Source organism: Helianthus annuus, chromosome 5 (assembly GCF_002127325.2).
Source record: "Helianthus annuus cultivar XRQ/B chromosome 5, HanXRQr2.0-SUNRISE, whole genome shotgun sequence".
Classification (NCBI taxonomy): Eukaryota; Viridiplantae; Streptophyta; class Magnoliopsida; order Asterales; family Asteraceae; genus Helianthus; species Helianthus annuus.
In genome coordinates, this window is record NC_035437.2 from 102,661,673 (window position 1) to 102,677,612 (window position 15,940).

At 37.8% G+C, this 15,940-nt stretch overlaps 2 protein-coding genes across 3 annotated transcripts; one reads left to right on the top strand and one right to left on the bottom strand.

Annotated features, from left to right (window-relative positions):
• Positions 1–3,313: 3,313 nt before the first annotated feature.
• Positions 3,314–8,979, top strand: LOC110940921 (cryptochrome-1). Of its 2 annotated transcripts, none has more exons than XM_022182488.2 (5): positions 3,314–4,038; positions 5,270–5,488; positions 5,599–6,305; positions 7,775–8,559; positions 8,638–8,979. In XM_022182488.2, exons 1-5 carry the CDS (start codon positions 3,738–3,740, stop codon positions 8,639–8,641), a joined length of 2,016 nt encoding a protein of 671 aa, XP_022038180.1. In that variant the 5' UTR covers positions 3,314–3,737; the 3' UTR covers positions 8,642–8,979. The 2 variants fall into 2 exon arrangements, with proteins under 2 accessions (XP_022038180.1, XP_035845987.1); XM_035990094.1 differs by having other exon boundaries at positions 3,343–4,005.
• Positions 8,980–9,089: 110 nt separating this feature from the next.
• On the bottom strand, positions 9,090–11,618 carry LOC110940923 (5'-adenylylsulfate reductase-like 4). The gene is made up of 4 exons (XM_022182490.2): positions 11,181–11,618; positions 10,733–10,920; positions 10,015–10,139; positions 9,090–9,685 (listed from the first exon to the last, which is right to left on the bottom strand). Exons 1-4 carry the CDS (start codon positions 11,361–11,363, stop codon positions 9,246–9,248), a joined length of 936 nt encoding a protein of 311 aa, XP_022038182.1. The 5' UTR covers positions 11,364–11,618; the 3' UTR covers positions 9,090–9,245.
• Positions 11,619–15,940: the final 4,322 nt, after the last annotated feature.

Consider the following 15,940-nt stretch of genomic DNA (forward strand, 5'->3'; position numbering starts at 1 on the left):
CAAAAAAGTAAATCACTACATCAATAAAAACCTTGGGGGAGGGGGGGGTTAGGTTTTTGGGTGGTGGTAGGGTGGGTGTTTAGATTTTGGGTGATGGTATAGTGGGTTTAGATTTTAGGTTCTTAAACACTTGACACTCTATAATGCCTTCCTTACACTTCTTATTTTTAAAAGTCTTTGTAAAAAAACTTAACCTATTAATTGATTAGTCAATTATTTCCTTTTGTTTTAGTTTTGTAGTGTCGAGTATTAGTCGACGCAATTAGATGGAAAGAAATGTGTAAATCTAAACTCTGAAAGTCATAAAGATAAAAATATTGCCTTAAAAAAAAACAACATATATAATTTGGATGGATGAGTCGAAGAGTATTCACATACATTTCACTATATTTTCACCCTAAATTACAATAAAAAATACTACATTTTTTTCTCTTATTTTTAATTAAATAATATTTTTTATACCTTTATCATTACATTTTCTTTCTCCTCTACTCACAACTACTTTCAAAATATATTAAAAAATTATAGGGGGTGAACAGTGTCCCCTCAAATAAATAGAAGGTGGTAGGTAGGATTGTCCAAAAAGCTCGCGGCTCGCAACTCGCTCGGATTTCGCTTGGAAAAAGCTTGCTCGTTGTGGCTCGGTTTGCAAGTGAGCCGAGCCGGCTCGGCTCGGATAGAAAGTGAGTCTAACTCGGCTTGGCTTGTAACGAGCCGGATTGGCTCGGTTTGGCTCGCATACCAGCTCGGCTCGGCTTTGCCCGGATTATTTTACTTTTAATATATTTTATTTTTATATATATATTATAATATATCACAAAAACTGATTATTATTTACATGTGATTAGGAGTGTAATTTGACATCTATACCACATTTAAAGGTTGATTACCATGCTAATGAACTTATATTGTATTTCGTTTAAATTAATAAGGTATTTTGTGTTGTTAAATTTAATTTTGGCTTGTAAAGTATTAGATTGAGCTTATTTTGGATATGTTTTTTTTTTAAATTATTGAATAATATTTTAGATTACTGAACTTTGAGAGCCATGTATTAATTTTTCTTTTCAAAATCGAGCCAAACCAAGCGAAGCGGAGCCTGAGCTTAGAAATCCAGCTCGGTTTCAAATCCGAGCTGAGCCAAGACGAGCCAGCTCGGTTTATAATCGAGCCGAGCCCGATCTTTGCCCTAGCTCGGCTCGGTTCAGCTCGTGAAAAGCCCTAGTGGTAGGGCCATGTAGGAGTGGCAAGTCTGTCATTGCAATTCAAATGACTGATGGTAAAATACGTTGTCAATCAGTCCATGAAGATATCATCGCTAAAATTCAGAGGACTTTTATAATGATGGACAAATTTTGACTTTGTTGGACCATCCCATGTTAATTTCTATCAATGTCCAGGTCAAGTTGAGTTTATAATTTATCAAATTAAGTTGTAACATGTCATATTAGAATGTAATGGTTCATCTTAATATATTATGTTGTAAACAATCATATGTTAAGCCATAATGAGTTGTATCATGTAATACATGAGCGATGACGAGCCTTAATACGTCTCATTAGGTATTAGAATGAGTTTTACTTAATTCAATTAGGTCGTATAATGTGGTTGAATCTTGGTTAAGGGTCCATATAAAATTCTTTTTTCTATCGACTATAATTAGAATGTTTAAAAAATGTTAAATTCGGCTTGGTTTATATCTTTATATTTTTATGTTTATCGGGTTTAAAATAAAAGAAAATTGATCTTTTTGTTTTTTATGTTATTTTATACTAAATTTTCTAACTATTATAAAAAAAACACTGTATTATAAATTTTCTCAATTTTACTTTGGTTTCTTTTAGTGAAAGAATTTATCAATGAAATAATTACAAATATCTTTGTTCATCTATGTTAAGCTTAATGTAATATAAATTTGCATCAAAGAATTATTTTTTATTATGGAAAACCATTAAGAATGTGGAAAATGAACAAAAAAAGATATAATGGATTTATTTATAAAAAAATTCCACCCTAGCAAGGAAAATGAGGTTTTGTTCTATTATTTAAAGATAAGGAACCATGAAGAAAAATACATAAAGAAGAAAGGAGAGGGCCCAAGATTTGTGGTTGCAAATTGCTGACCCATTTAGATAAAGAAGAAAAGAGAGGGCCCAAGATTTGTGGTTGCAAATTGCTGACCCTATTTTGATGAAGCCAATCTCCTTCATTATTCTTTCTTACCCATCTTTGGGATTATTATTTATTTCAAATATTTGGATGAATAATATATTTATGTTTGTGTGTGTTTTTTAAATAGCTTAAAGTTGCTTATTTTAAAAAAAAAGGGTTTTAAGTATCTATACTATATAATAAAAGAAATCAATTTTTGGACACGTGTCTTTCATTGAATCTATACTCAAATCTATAGTTATTTTATATTAACTAAACAAATAATAAATTAATATTAAATTTTATCATACTTTAATAAAATATTATCCTCAAATCTAAATTGTTAATTTAATATATTTTTAAAACAAATAACTCTATTTCCTAGATATATAAATAATAAATTAATATTAAATGTTATCCTAATTATTAAAAATATAACTTTTGTTATTATTTGGTATACAAAATTATATTTATTCAACTCGTGTAAAACGCAGGGTTTTTAAAAATAATTTTTTTATTATTTATTATTCAAAGTTACATTTATATAACCCGTGTAATACATGAAGTTTTTAAAAATATAACTTTTTATCATTTGATATATAAAATTACATTTATTTAACCCATACAATATATGGGGTTCATAAAGATATAACTTTTTATTATTTAATATATAACATTACAATTATTCAACTCGTGTAATACATGAGATTCTAACCTAGTTTATAATAAATAAAGGAGTAAATCTCAATTTTCATCCCTGTGTTTTGCTGATTTTAACACTTTCAGTCCAATAGTTTAAAAATTACATCTATCATCCATTAGTTTGCTGATTTTAACAGTTTCAGTCCACACTAGTGTTAGTGGTGTGGACTGAACCTGTTAAAATCAGCAAACTAATGGACTGAAACTGATAAAATTAGCAAACTAATGGACGATAAATGCAATTTTTAAACTATTGAACTTAGAGTGTTAAAATCAGCAAACCACAAGGACGAAAAGTGAGGTTTACTCTAAATAAAAATATGTTTTACTCTTAATACAATTAAAAATCAGCAAACCACAAGGACGAAAAGTGAGGTTTACTCTAAATAAAAATATGTTTTACTCTTAATACAATTTTATCATATAAAAATCAATAAGGATATTATTATAAAATTACTGCTAAGATTCTTGACAATTGGCCAATTGGGGAAACAAAGTTTCCCTTTTTGCCCCTAAAAAATGATTCTTGATGAAATGAGTGATCGGTGAGTGACAAAAAAGAATTGAGGGATAAGAGTGAAGGCTTTGTTCTCCAAATAATTAAGAGAAACCACCTGTCGTCCCTCCGATCCATCTGTTTTCACCACCACAACCCACAATTTCATATTTAGAAAGCCACAGTTAAGAGAATTCAGCTTTCTTGATTTTGATGAGAAAAAAAGGTTGAATTGGAATCTGGGTAGTTGTTTTTCCAAGTGGGTTTTAGGTTTACTGGCTTTAGGGTTCTCATAGAGACAGAATTGGGATTTAGGGTTGTTGTTGAAGGGAATTGAAATTTAAGTAAATTGGGGGGATCTTTGTAGAAAGAAAGAGTTTGTAGGAAGATGACAAGTGTAGTGTGGTTTAGAAGAGATTTGAGGGTAGAAGATAATCCTGCTTTAGCTGCTGGTGTAAGATCAGGTAAAGTGATAGCAGTATACGTATGGGCACCTGAAGAAGAAGGTCATTATTACCCTGGAAGGGTATCAAGATGGTGGTTAAAACAAAGTTTATCTTTGCTTGATTCTTCCTTGCAGAATCTTGGAACAAGTTTGATCACTAAAAGATCTACTGACAGTGTTTTATCTCTTCTTGATGTCGTCAAGTCCACCGGTGCTACTCACCTCTTTTTTAATCACTTATATGGTTAGTTAGTTAGTTAGTCCCTAGCTTTCTTTTTATTATTCAATATGATTATTCCCCTTTTGTTATGACTTTTTTTATAGATTTTGGATAGATAATCTAGGAGATGTATTTATTATTATTAACTGTTGTTATTTGTTGTGTTTCAAGTCACAAAACCTTTGTTTGGGCAGGCAGGCAGGCAGGCATGCTTTTTTAAAACAACTTATTATTGCTTAGAAAGCAAACACTTTTTGAATGTCGAAAAGTGCTCATTTTAGCCGTTTTCCGTAAGCTTAGTAATGCTTGCTTGCTGATTATTCTTAACGAATTGAAAAGCACAAGTTTACTACTCTTAGAGCATAGTTGCCAATAGCGAGCGTAGCTATCGCTATAGCGCGCTACATAGCGTATAGGTCTAGGTTCGCTATTAGGGCTGTAGCAATAGATAGCGATAATAGTGACAGTTTATTTTTTAATATAAACAGTGGCGGAGCTAGCTAAAAAATTCAGAGGTATCCCAATTTTTTTGGGGATTAGGGCTATCCTTTGTATAAAAAGATAAAAATTTTACACTACGTAGACGGAGTTGAAGGGTATTTTTACACTACGAAGACGGAGTTGAGGGGTAGCCTGGGCTACCCCTCCTTATACATTGCCTCTGCCCCTGGCTATAAAATAGCTGGATTTTCAGTTTTTATTACATATACATGTAAAATAGCATATATACCAGGGTATTTTGATATAATATACATATAATTTTTTTTTCTAGTGTATCGCTATTTATAAAATAGCCGCCCGCTATTTATCGCTATTCGCTATGTAGCATATAAGGTACCTTATCGCTATATGTCGCCATTCGCCATTAACAACTATGTCTTAGAGCATACATAGTAAGCAGTTTCTTTCAATAAGCCCAATTATCTGCTTCTGCGTATAAGCATCAGCTTAAGTTGTTTAATATACGTGTCCAGGTGAAAGGAATATGAGTATGATTATCTAGGGTTAAATAATCTTATTTATTTTGATGATCGAGTACGAAGTTGGTGTAATGGATTCCGATATTGATATAAAAGTAAATCTACCTAACTATCATTCCCTAGTTTAGTTTAACCAACCACTTACTTGATGCTTAGTTTAACAAGTTTTATGGTTAAAACCATTAATTTAGACACTTAGTAGGGTACGTACGGCTAAAAGGCGTGGTGTAGATGTACAGTGAATTTAATGATAATGTTTTTTTTTCCATGTGTAGATCCTTTTTCTCTCGTTAGGGATCACCGAGCAAAGGAGATTTTAACTGAAAATGGGATAGTTGTACGCTCGTTTAACGCAGATTTGTTATATGAACCGTGGGAAGTTCTTGATGATGAAGGTCAACCGTTTGTTACATTTTCATCGTTTTGGGATCGATGTCTTAGAATGCCATATGATCCCCAGCCCCCACAACTTCCACCAAAAAGAATAATTTCAGGTTCATTATTATTATTTTTTTTTAAATAATTTGTGCTATGTGTTTGTTTACTTTCTTGTTCTCTTTATGATTAAGGTTGATAAGTAAATAGTTTTCGGTTTTTCTTTCAGGTGACTTATCTAGATGCCCTTCAGACACGATAATTTTCGAAAACGACTCTGAAAGAGGAAGCAACGCCCTTTTAGCGCGGGCCTGGTCACCAGGATGGAGCAATGCCAACAAGGCGCTAACAACGTTCATTAACGGGCCACTGCTCGACTACTCCACAAACCGTAGAAAAGCTGATAGTGCCACAACATCATTTCTCTCTCCACACCTACACTTCGGTGAAGTTAGCGTGAGAAAAGTCTTTCACCAAGTCCGGACCAAACAAATTTTATGGGCCAACGAAGGGAACACAGCGGGCGAAGAAAGCGTTAATTTGTTCCTAAAGTCAATCGGGCTTCGTGAATATTCACGATATATGAGTTTTAATCACCCGTATAGTCACGAAAGGCCTCTTTTGGGCCACTTGAAGTTTTTCCCGTGGATTGTTGATGAGAACTATTTTAAGGCATGGAGACAAGGTAGAACGGGTTACCCGTTAGTTGATGCGGGTATGAGAGAACTTTGGGCCACGGGTTGGTTACATGATCGGATACGGGTCGTAGTTTCAAGTTTTTTTGTGAAAGTTTTACAGTTACCATGGAGATGGGGAATGAAATATTTTTGGGATACTTTGTTAGATGCAGATCTTGAAAGTGATGCGCTCGGTTGGCAGTATATATCGGGTACTTTACCTGATAGCCGTGAGTTTGACCGAATCGATAATCCTCAGGTATGAGCTTATGTTGACTTTACATGGACGAACCATTGCTGTTTGACTTCCTGATTCACGTTAGGGGTGAGCAGAAAACCGAAAAAACCGATTTAGCTGAACCGAAAAAAACCGAACCACACAAAAAACCGAACCGAAATTTACGGTGCAGTTTTGGTTTTGGTTTTGCATTTTATAAAAACCGAAAAAACCGAACCGAACCAAATAACCCAAAAAATAATTTTTTAATGTTTTTTATATATTGATTTAAGAATTATTAAATTTATTCTTGGATGTTTAGTATTTATAATAAGAACATTAACATGTTTATTTATATTTAAAATTGCATATCCATTGCCTGTAAGACATACCAAAATTTTACATAAAAATAAATTTTTTAAGATTAGAATGTTAGGGTTTTTTTTTTTTTTTTTGAACGTTGAGAATCTTTAACAGTTGACAGAGAGATCTCACACCCTCCCAAACAGAGGGCCCTAACCCCACTCTGGCCAGACTCATAGTTGTCAATAGCGGCTATAGTGACCGCTATAGCGCGCTATGTAGCGAAGCGACCAAGTGTCGCTATTTGGGTCATAGCGACAGTTTTTTTTTTTTTTTTTTTTTTTTTTTTTTTTTTTATGTAAATAGCAATTAGATATAGCTATAAAATAGTTGGATTTATAGGTTTTTGTTAAATATACATGTAAAATAGCATATATATACCAAGGTATTTTGATATAATATACATATAAAATTTTCAAAATTCTTTTTCTAGTGTATTGCTATATATAAATAGCGGTCGCCATTTGTCACTATTCGCTATGTAGCATATAGGTCCTTTGTCGCTATTCGCTATTAACAACTATGGCCAGACTATGTTGTCTTAACCGAGCCCACGCTGGTGTCAGAGTTTGGCTAACGGCGTTCCCCGGGAAACCATACCACCCGCTGCCAGTGGCAGGGGCTTGCGCCGCCACAAGAGAGAATCTCTCTAGCGTAATGCATGGTGGACTAAAACCCGGGGTGGCTCTGGCTCGAACTCTTGACCTAAGGTCTGGGAGAACTAGCCTTCATTGCCTTTATCCACCAAATATGGCACTAGTGGGGATTGAACTTGAGTCTCCAAAGAGAACCCAAGTCTTTCCAATCACTGCTAGACCACAAGTAACATATGTAAACATTTAGGTTTATGCAAGTAATATTAATTCAAAAGATTAAATATATTAACATATATGTAAACATCTAAGTAATATTATTTATACTTTTTATTTTTGAATCTTACGTAACTTTGTTTCAAAAACCAAAATAACCGAAAAACCAAATCAAACCTTTGCTATAACCGAAATAACCGAAACCGAAAAATCTGAAACTGAACGGTTTTCAAAAACCGAAATTTCGGTTTCGGTTTTGGTTTTGCTATAATACCGAACCGAACCGTACACACCCCTAATTCACACGAACTCTAAAACTTTTTGTATCTTTTTCAACAGATAGAGGGATATAGTTTCGACCCGAATGGTGAATACGTAAGAAGATGGCTTCCTGAGCTTGCTAGACTACCAACTGAATGGATACACCACCCATGGGATGCACCTGAATACGTACTTCAAGCCGCTGGAATCGAACTCGGGTCCAATTACCCTCTCCCAATCGTAACGATCAATGCAGCAAAATCCCGATTACAAGAAGCACTAACTCATATGTGGCAACACGAAGCCAATACTCGAGCCGTTCTCGAAAACGGGACTGAAGAAGGGCTTGGTGATTCTCTTGAAGACACCCTGATTGCTTTCCCGCAAGATATGCAAATGGAATTGGATCAGGAAACGGTAAGAAACCGTACAACCACCCCAATCCGTCACTATGAAGACCAAATGGTTCCAAGTTTGACCTCTTCGTTGTTACGAGTAGAAGAAGATGAAGACGAATCGTCTTCAGATGATAGAAATTTAGCACACGATAATAGTAGAGCCGAAGTACCTACTGATGCTATGAATCGGGAATTGTTACGAGAACCAATTCAGCGAGAATTAGGTCAAGATTTTGGTGCGCAGTCGATTTTGCCCCAATTTAATATGCAAATTGCGCTGAGAAATAGTGAAGATTCTCCGGCGGAATCTTCTAGTGCTACGACTTCTAGAAGGGAACGTGACGGTGGTGTGGTGCCTGTGTGGTCACCGGCAAATTCTAGTAATTCTGAGTCGTTTGTTGGTGAAGATAATTCCTATTTGCAAAGGCATCCACAGCTCAACTGGAGGCAACTCTCCCAAACTGGGTAATAACTTCAAAATATAATATCAGATCATGCTGCCTTTAAGACAATTGTATATTTTCATACTGAATTTTGAAACAGGTAAAATATGTTATCTGAGAAGGTAAAGATATTGGATCATGAACTCAAGGCGTACGTATTTGCATCAACGGTTCTCCATCTCCGAGGCGATCTAGTTCAGATTTCGTCCATCATTAGTTCTGGTGTTCGTATTGTCCTTATGATTGATGCTGTATAGTAAAGTAAAAACAGTGTTACTTTTAGACATAAGAAAATTCTGGAGTCCTCTGAAACCCCAGTATTTTGACTCGCTATTTATGTCATGTCATGTTGTACTCGGATAACAAACATGTTCTAACTACCTGCTGCATGAATTTAAATAGCGTCGATGTGTTAGAAATTTATGCATCGCATCTAAAGAAATTATGCATTTCGTTACTTAATATAGATCGATGGTGGATGCTTATGGTGGCTTTGCCTTTATGGGTGACGCCGTGTCTGTTTGTGGCAAAGCAAGCCGCAGAGTACATCTATAAGCAACTGACTGACTAAATAGAAAAAGGCGAGAATACACATATTACAACTCTTTACTATGAAACAAATCTACATTACACACAAAGCCAATTAGACAAAAACTTCCCTTTCAAGAAACCACACATAAAGGAAAGTAAATTAAATAGGTCAACAAGTCAAACTCCATCCCGGCTCGTGCTCGCCTCCCCAAAAGAAACCGAGGCTAATGATTTTGAAGCCCATTCAGCCTTAGCCTTGGCATTCATGGCTCCATGCAGATTGCTTCTTTTGCAAGGCTCGGTGAGTGAAGTGAATAATTGTATTGCTCGGTTCATGTACAATAAAGGATGTTCCCACAAGCTCTTGAACCGTAAGTTTAGGGTCCTTCTTCTCCAAGAGACTCGAGCACATGTCACGATAAAAGGATAACTCAAGTAAACCAACCTTAAAACCACAAAAACGGTGGCTAATGTTAAGTAAGTTTCATGTTGAAGCATGTTTACAGGGGACTGGGCCCATGAAAACGGGCAGCTTTCAGTCCCACTCATATTTCTCTTCTCGTGCTCATGTACGGTTTCACCGAGTGATGTGTCATCGATAGACTCAGGTGTAATACCTATACACACAATCATTTGATGTAAATTACAATTAAAAATATGATAGGCTTGTATAGCTTCTGAATTTCATATTATCATATGTACTCTTTCAAAACATAAAAAAAATGTTACACTTATACATAACACAAAATATCACAAATGACATTATTTTAGGCATCCTATATATTAATGGTGCTTAAGAAAGATATCGCCTACCTAGCTCATCCACTAAGTAGCAAGAATGTTTTTATGTTAAGACACTAACTTACGGGGGTACCTGTTACGGTCAATTTTTATGAAAAGGAAATAGTAGGGGGTATCTACGAAGGAAAGATGGAAGTAAATATACCTGTAACGTTAGTGTAAAAATCCACAAGAGAATCAAGAGTCCGGGACCCATGGTAGCGCACACGCGTTGTTGAGTTCAAGACAATGAGAGTAGGAAAGCCATGAACTCCGTACTTTGAAAGTATGCTGCACACAAATTCCCCATGTTTACACATTAAAAAGAGAAACTGCATGTTATTTAGACGTGGCTATAGTCAAGTACAACCCATTGCCTATTCATTTGAGCATTTGGCAAATTCTGATCTTTTTTACAAATAATAAATAAATTGACGAAAGAGGATATTATAGTGTTAAAGAAGACTTGTCGTACGAGTTAAGACATGGGGTAACAATCTGTCAAGTTGGGTTAAAAGAACGGGCAAATAGGTAAATCTGTTTTTATCCTTGGGTGATCAATCTTGTTGCCGTTGGTATGAAATTAATTATCAGATAACCAAAGTAACTTGTTAACATTACTCGCAACTAGAAGTCGAAATAAAAAGTTTGCAAAAGCATATCCAAAACGCCCGTCCATATTAAATTGAATTTAAACTAATTAATCTGATAGTAGATTAATTAGTTTACTAAAAAATCTAATTTGATTTTCACAAAAGAACTGATCTATACCTTGTATGCAAATCTAAATCATGGATTTTGAGTCTATTTCTTAATTTGTTTATAACAAAAAGCAAAATCATTTGAACCACATTCAAAGGAAAATAAGTATAAGATTCCCAAACCTTGGTCTTACGACGGATTCTTCAATTGCAAAATGAGAAACCGAAGGATACAAGGATGCCATAGCCGATAAAGTTGGTCTAAACGTTACGGAGAAGGGGCACCAAGATGCATAAAATAGGAACACAGCATAACTTTCAGCATTCGCGTTAACCGTATTTAACGCCTTTTGCAACGACATCTCATCTCCCTAAAATTGCAAAATGGAATTAGTAACCAAAACCCAACGTTTATACAATCATATTTGACTAGTTATAAGTATCATACCATCAGCATTTACAAACAGCTACTAAAATTCTAAAAGCTCATTATCATTCACAATGTTGCTTTTGACTTAATAGCAACTTGTTTGACTATAATCAATGTTTGACTATATGATTCTAACATACAACAATAAAACAAAAACCCAATCTGATTATACAAATTAAAGAGAAAAGAACTGTAAGATACCTCAATAACACCGAAAGAATAATCAATCGAATTCATAGGACAAACCGGAGACAGAGAAGCAAAGATTGAATCTTTGATCGATTTAAGAGGACAAACAGAATTAGAAACCCTGGGGGTGTCATCAGCGTATGTTAGCGTAACAAAAATCGCCAATAAAACAAACCCAAATCGCGAAATCCTCATGGCTTTCGATGATATCTATCGAGGAATGTCTAATTGCAAACAAAGAAGCTATTGAAGCTGAATGAATGTGTGAATGTTGAAAAGGGAAAGAAAAAAGTGGAAATGGGTTGTGATGATGAGTAGAATGAATCAAAATCAATTGAGGGTTTTTTTTTTTGCATTTGAGATTCCAGAGGAGAAAGATAATAAATAATAACTCGTTACCTACTGGAGAATATATATGTATTTATTTATTTATTTGTTTATTGTTTTGGCAGCCAGCCTTACATTATGGAATCTAGTTTTAGTCGACATGAACATCTAACCGGACAAAAAAATATACACATGTTAATATAGATTAAAGTGGACGAGGGTCAACTCAAGTCTCAAAACACCAAACATATAGTAGATTTGTTTTCAGAGAATGTTAATATGAAGATGGTAATATTTGAGATCGGATCAGGGTCGTTCCTATTAGCCGATATATATTTCTGTATATATATTTATGTATCTTTTGTATTTATTGTGCACATATCACTCCGTGATTTACGGAGATGTAGCTTCCTTTTTATGCCTTTGTATTCCTGTATTTAAACCCTTTTGGTTAATGAGAATGATCATCGAATTCCTAAAGATTACATGGTATCAGAGCTTGTGCTCTATACCTAACATCAGCTTCGTCCTTTTTTTCTGGATTTCGATCCAGTCCCTAGGGTTTCAACCCTAAATCGCCGGCCACCCTCTTCCTTTCTTTCGATCCTGTGTCCTGTCTGTTTAACCCTCCACCATGAATGACAAAACTGACAACACCAACACCAACACCTCCACACAAACTGCTCCCCTACATCCAGTTTATACCGTCACTGATATCACCAAGAAGGTCCGTGTCTTGGATGGTACTACGGTTACGTACTCCGCGTGGGTGAAGCTCTTCAACCTTCATGCTCGCGGATACGAAGTCCTCGACCACATCATTGCAGAACCGCCGTCTAAAGAAGATCCCACATACGCTCAATTGATGAAGATTGATGCTGTTGTACTTCAGTGGATATACAGCACGCCATCCGCTGACTATCTCCTTCGGGTCCTTGAAGAACCATCTACGGCCCTCCAAGCTTGGAATCGGGTCAAGAACATCTTCCATAACAACAAAGGTCCTCGTTGTGCCGCCCTTCAATCTCGATTTGTCAACCTGAAACTCAGTTCTGTGTCCTCGTTGGAAGCCTACTGCCAAACCCTTCGGGATTTGGCAGCCCAGTTAGATGATGTGGGCAGCCCGGTTAATGAACAAACTTTAGTTCTGCAACTGGTTCGGGGTCTGCCTCGGGAATATGACACTATCGGTTCTATCATTAATCGTGAACTTCCCTCCTGGAACGAGGCATGTGAGATGCTTCGTGGTGATATGGAACGACAGGCTGCTAGAGACGGCACTGGTCCCAATTCGGAAGCACATGCAGTCGTCGCCCCAACTCCCAGCCGTGATGGTTCCCCTCGTGATACTCAGCCCACTCGAAATCAGAACTATGACTCGAACCGTCCCACCCGATTCAATCAAAACCGTCGCAGCGGCCCACACCGGGACAACCCAAACCACAACCAAAACCCAACTAACGGCCCAATTAATTCTGGCCCAGCCCACTATCGGTCAGGCACTTCTGGGTCTGGGTCCAGCAGCCGTGGCTCGTCTAATCGAAACCCGTCAAGGAACTCGTGGAACCAGCAGTACTACCCCATGCCACCACCGTATTGGGCCAACTCGTTTTGGGCCAATGCACCACCCCCGTGCCCCTACCCAACCCAACCGGGCTGGGTCTCACCTTGGACCGCCCTACAGCAGCCACCGTCCTCGGCACCGAACCAGTCTACCCCTGAAGCACATATGACTGATGTCAACCCCTTGGAACCTACTGAACTTGCAGAAGCCTTTAACACTATGGCTTTGGAACCCGAAACTCCTAGTTGGTTCATGGATACTGGAGCATCAGACCACCTTACCCGAGACTCAGGTATGATTTCTCACCCGTGTAATCAATCTATTAAAAATGTGTTGGTTGGAAATGGACATCGGTTACCAGTTGTTGGATCAGGCCACACCAGTCTACCCACCACCTCTAAAGCACTTCACCTTAAAAACATACTTCACACACCTAATATCATAAAGAACTTAATTTCTGTTCGAAAATTTACTCATGATAATTGGGTGTCTGTCGATTTTGATCCTTTTGGTTTTTCTGTGAAGGATTATCCGAGTGGGACTATCCTGAGTCGCCACGACAGTACCAGTAATCTCTCCCGCTCACTCCTATCCAAGTACCTGATGCTTCTGCTTTTGTTTCCACCAGTTCTCAAGGCTCCTGGCACAACCGTCTTGGACATCCTGGTTTACATGTCCTAGATTTTTTAAATTCCAATAAATTTATCTCTTGTGATAAACGCAGTCGTTCAGTTTTTTGTGACTCTTGTCAAATTGCTAAACATAAACATTTACCTTTCAATCTATCTACTTCTTGCACTGTTTGTCCATTTGATATTGTTCATTGTGATTTGTGGACATCTCCTATACTTAGCAAACAGGGATATAAATATTACTTGATCGTGATTGACGATTATACTCATTTTACTTGGGTATTTCCTTTGAAATTTAAGTCCGAAACATACACCAAATTTACTCAATTTTATAAATACATATCCACCCAATTTCATCACCAAATTAAGAGTTTCCAATGTGACATGGGTGGAGAATTTGATAACACCCAATTCAAACAATTCGCCTCTACCCATGGCTTACAATTCCGCTTCTCGTGCCCTCACACCTCCCAACAAAATGGGACGGCTGAGCGCATGATTCGTCGTCTTGATGAAATCATGCTCTCTCTCCTCCCCCCCATGCCTCTCTACCACCACACTATTGGGTAGAAGCATTGCACACATCCGTATACCTTCATAACATTCTTCCTTGCAAACCCATTGGTTTTCGAACACCTACTGCGGCCCTATACCTCAAAAACCCCGACTATCAACACCTTCGGGTGTTTGGTTGTGCCTGTTACCCTAACCAGTCTGACACCCGTCCTCACAAACTTGCCCCCCGCTTCTCTCCATGTGTCTTTCTAGGCTACCCTGTGGATCATCGCGGGTACCGATGCCTGGATTTATCCACTGGCAAAGTTTGTATTTCCCGTCACGTCACCTTCAATGGACTCGAGTTCCCTCTATCCAAGACGTTCACACCTAGTCCTATGTCCTACAGTTTTTTGGAGTCGGACCCGTCCCCCTTAATTTTTCAACAACCCATGGCCACCACTCCCTCACCACCGATATAAACAGCTTCCGCACCCTCTCACACCTCACCTTCCCAATACCCGATACCACCCATCCCACCACCAATCCCTACATCCAGGCCCCCACCTACTTTTACCTACTCACGTAGACCACGGCCCATCCCCCAAACTCATACCTCGGCCCAACCTCCTACATCGGCCCAACCTCACACCTCGGCCCAACCGAACACTCACCCGACTCCACCACCCAATCCACCGCCAACATCCCTCCCCACCGCCCCTACCACTTCGACACACCCAATGATTACTCGGTCTTGTGACGGGACGTCCAAACCCAAGGCACCTCTTAACCTAAACGTTGAAACCATATCCCCTTTACCCAAGTTACATATTGATGTCCAGTCTGATCCACATTGGTCCGATGCTATAAAAACCGAATACATTGCTTTAATAGATAATAACACGTGGGATCTCGTGCCTCGGCCTCCCGATGCTCATATTATCCGGTGTATGTGGTTGTTTCGCCATAAGTTTCACGTAGATGGACGTTTGGAAAGGTATAAGGCCCGTCTTGTGGTAAATGGTAAGTCTCAGCAGGTTGGCATTGATTGTGATGAAACGTTCAGTCCGGTAGTTAAACCAACCACCATTCGCACTGTACTTAGCCTAGCAGTGTCCAGGTCCTGGCCTATACATCAGTTGGACGTTAAAAACGCATTTTTGCATGGGGATCTCAACGAAACTGTGTATATGTTTCAGCCACGAGGATTCATTGATCCACGTAATCCTAAATATGTATGTAAGTTGAATAAATCATTATACGGGCTCAAACAGGCACCTCGGGCGTGGTATCATCGGTTTGCCTCCTATATCATTCGCTGTGGATTTCGGACATCCACCTCTGATAGCTCCTTGTTCATCTACAAACGTGGCACTGACATGGCTTACCTCTTGTTATATGTGGATGATATCGTACTCACTGCATCAAATGATCGGCTGCTTCATCATTTTATATCAGCTATGTCACGGGAATTTTCTATGACTGATCTTGGCAGGTTACATCATTTCTTGGGCATTGAAGTTACTCATCAATCTGGAGGTCTCTTTCTCTCTTAGCGTGCCTACATTAATGAAATTCTAAGTAGAGCAAAGATGGAAAATTGCAAACCGTGTACCACACCGGCAGATACTCATTCTAAACTCAGTGCTTCGGCTGGCACACCCCTTCCGGACGGGACTTTATACCGCAACCTTGCGGGTGCGTTACAATACCTTACGTTTACACGACCAGATATTTCATACGCAGTGCAGCAA

What these genes read in the sequence shown, in the direction of transcription:
- LOC110940923 (XM_022182490.2), bottom strand. Translation starts at nt 11,363, where the DNA reads ATGAGGATTTCGCGATTTGGGTTTGTTTTATTGGCGATTTTTGTTACG. An exon ending in ATTCTTTCGGTGTTATTGAG is followed by an intron (nt 10,921 to 11,180) that starts GTATCTTACAGT and finishes TTGCAATTTTAG; the next exon opens with GGAGATGAGATGTCGTTGCA. An exon ending in TTTTTACACTAACGTTACAG is followed by an intron (nt 9,686 to 10,014) that starts GTATATTTACTT and finishes TTGTGTGTATAG; the next exon opens with GTATTACACCTGAGTCTATC.
- LOC110940921 (XM_022182488.2), top strand. Translation starts at nt 3,738, where the DNA reads ATGACAAGTGTAGTGTGGTTTAGAAGAGATTTGAGGGTAGAAGATAAT. An exon ending in ACCAAAAAGAATAATTTCAG is followed by an intron (nt 5,489 to 5,598) that starts GTTCATTATTAT and finishes TTTTTCTTTCAG; the next exon opens with GTGACTTATCTAGATGCCCT. An exon ending in ACCGAATCGATAATCCTCAG is followed by an intron (nt 6,306 to 7,774) that starts GTATGAGCTTAT and finishes CTTTTTCAACAG; the next exon opens with ATAGAGGGATATAGTTTCGA.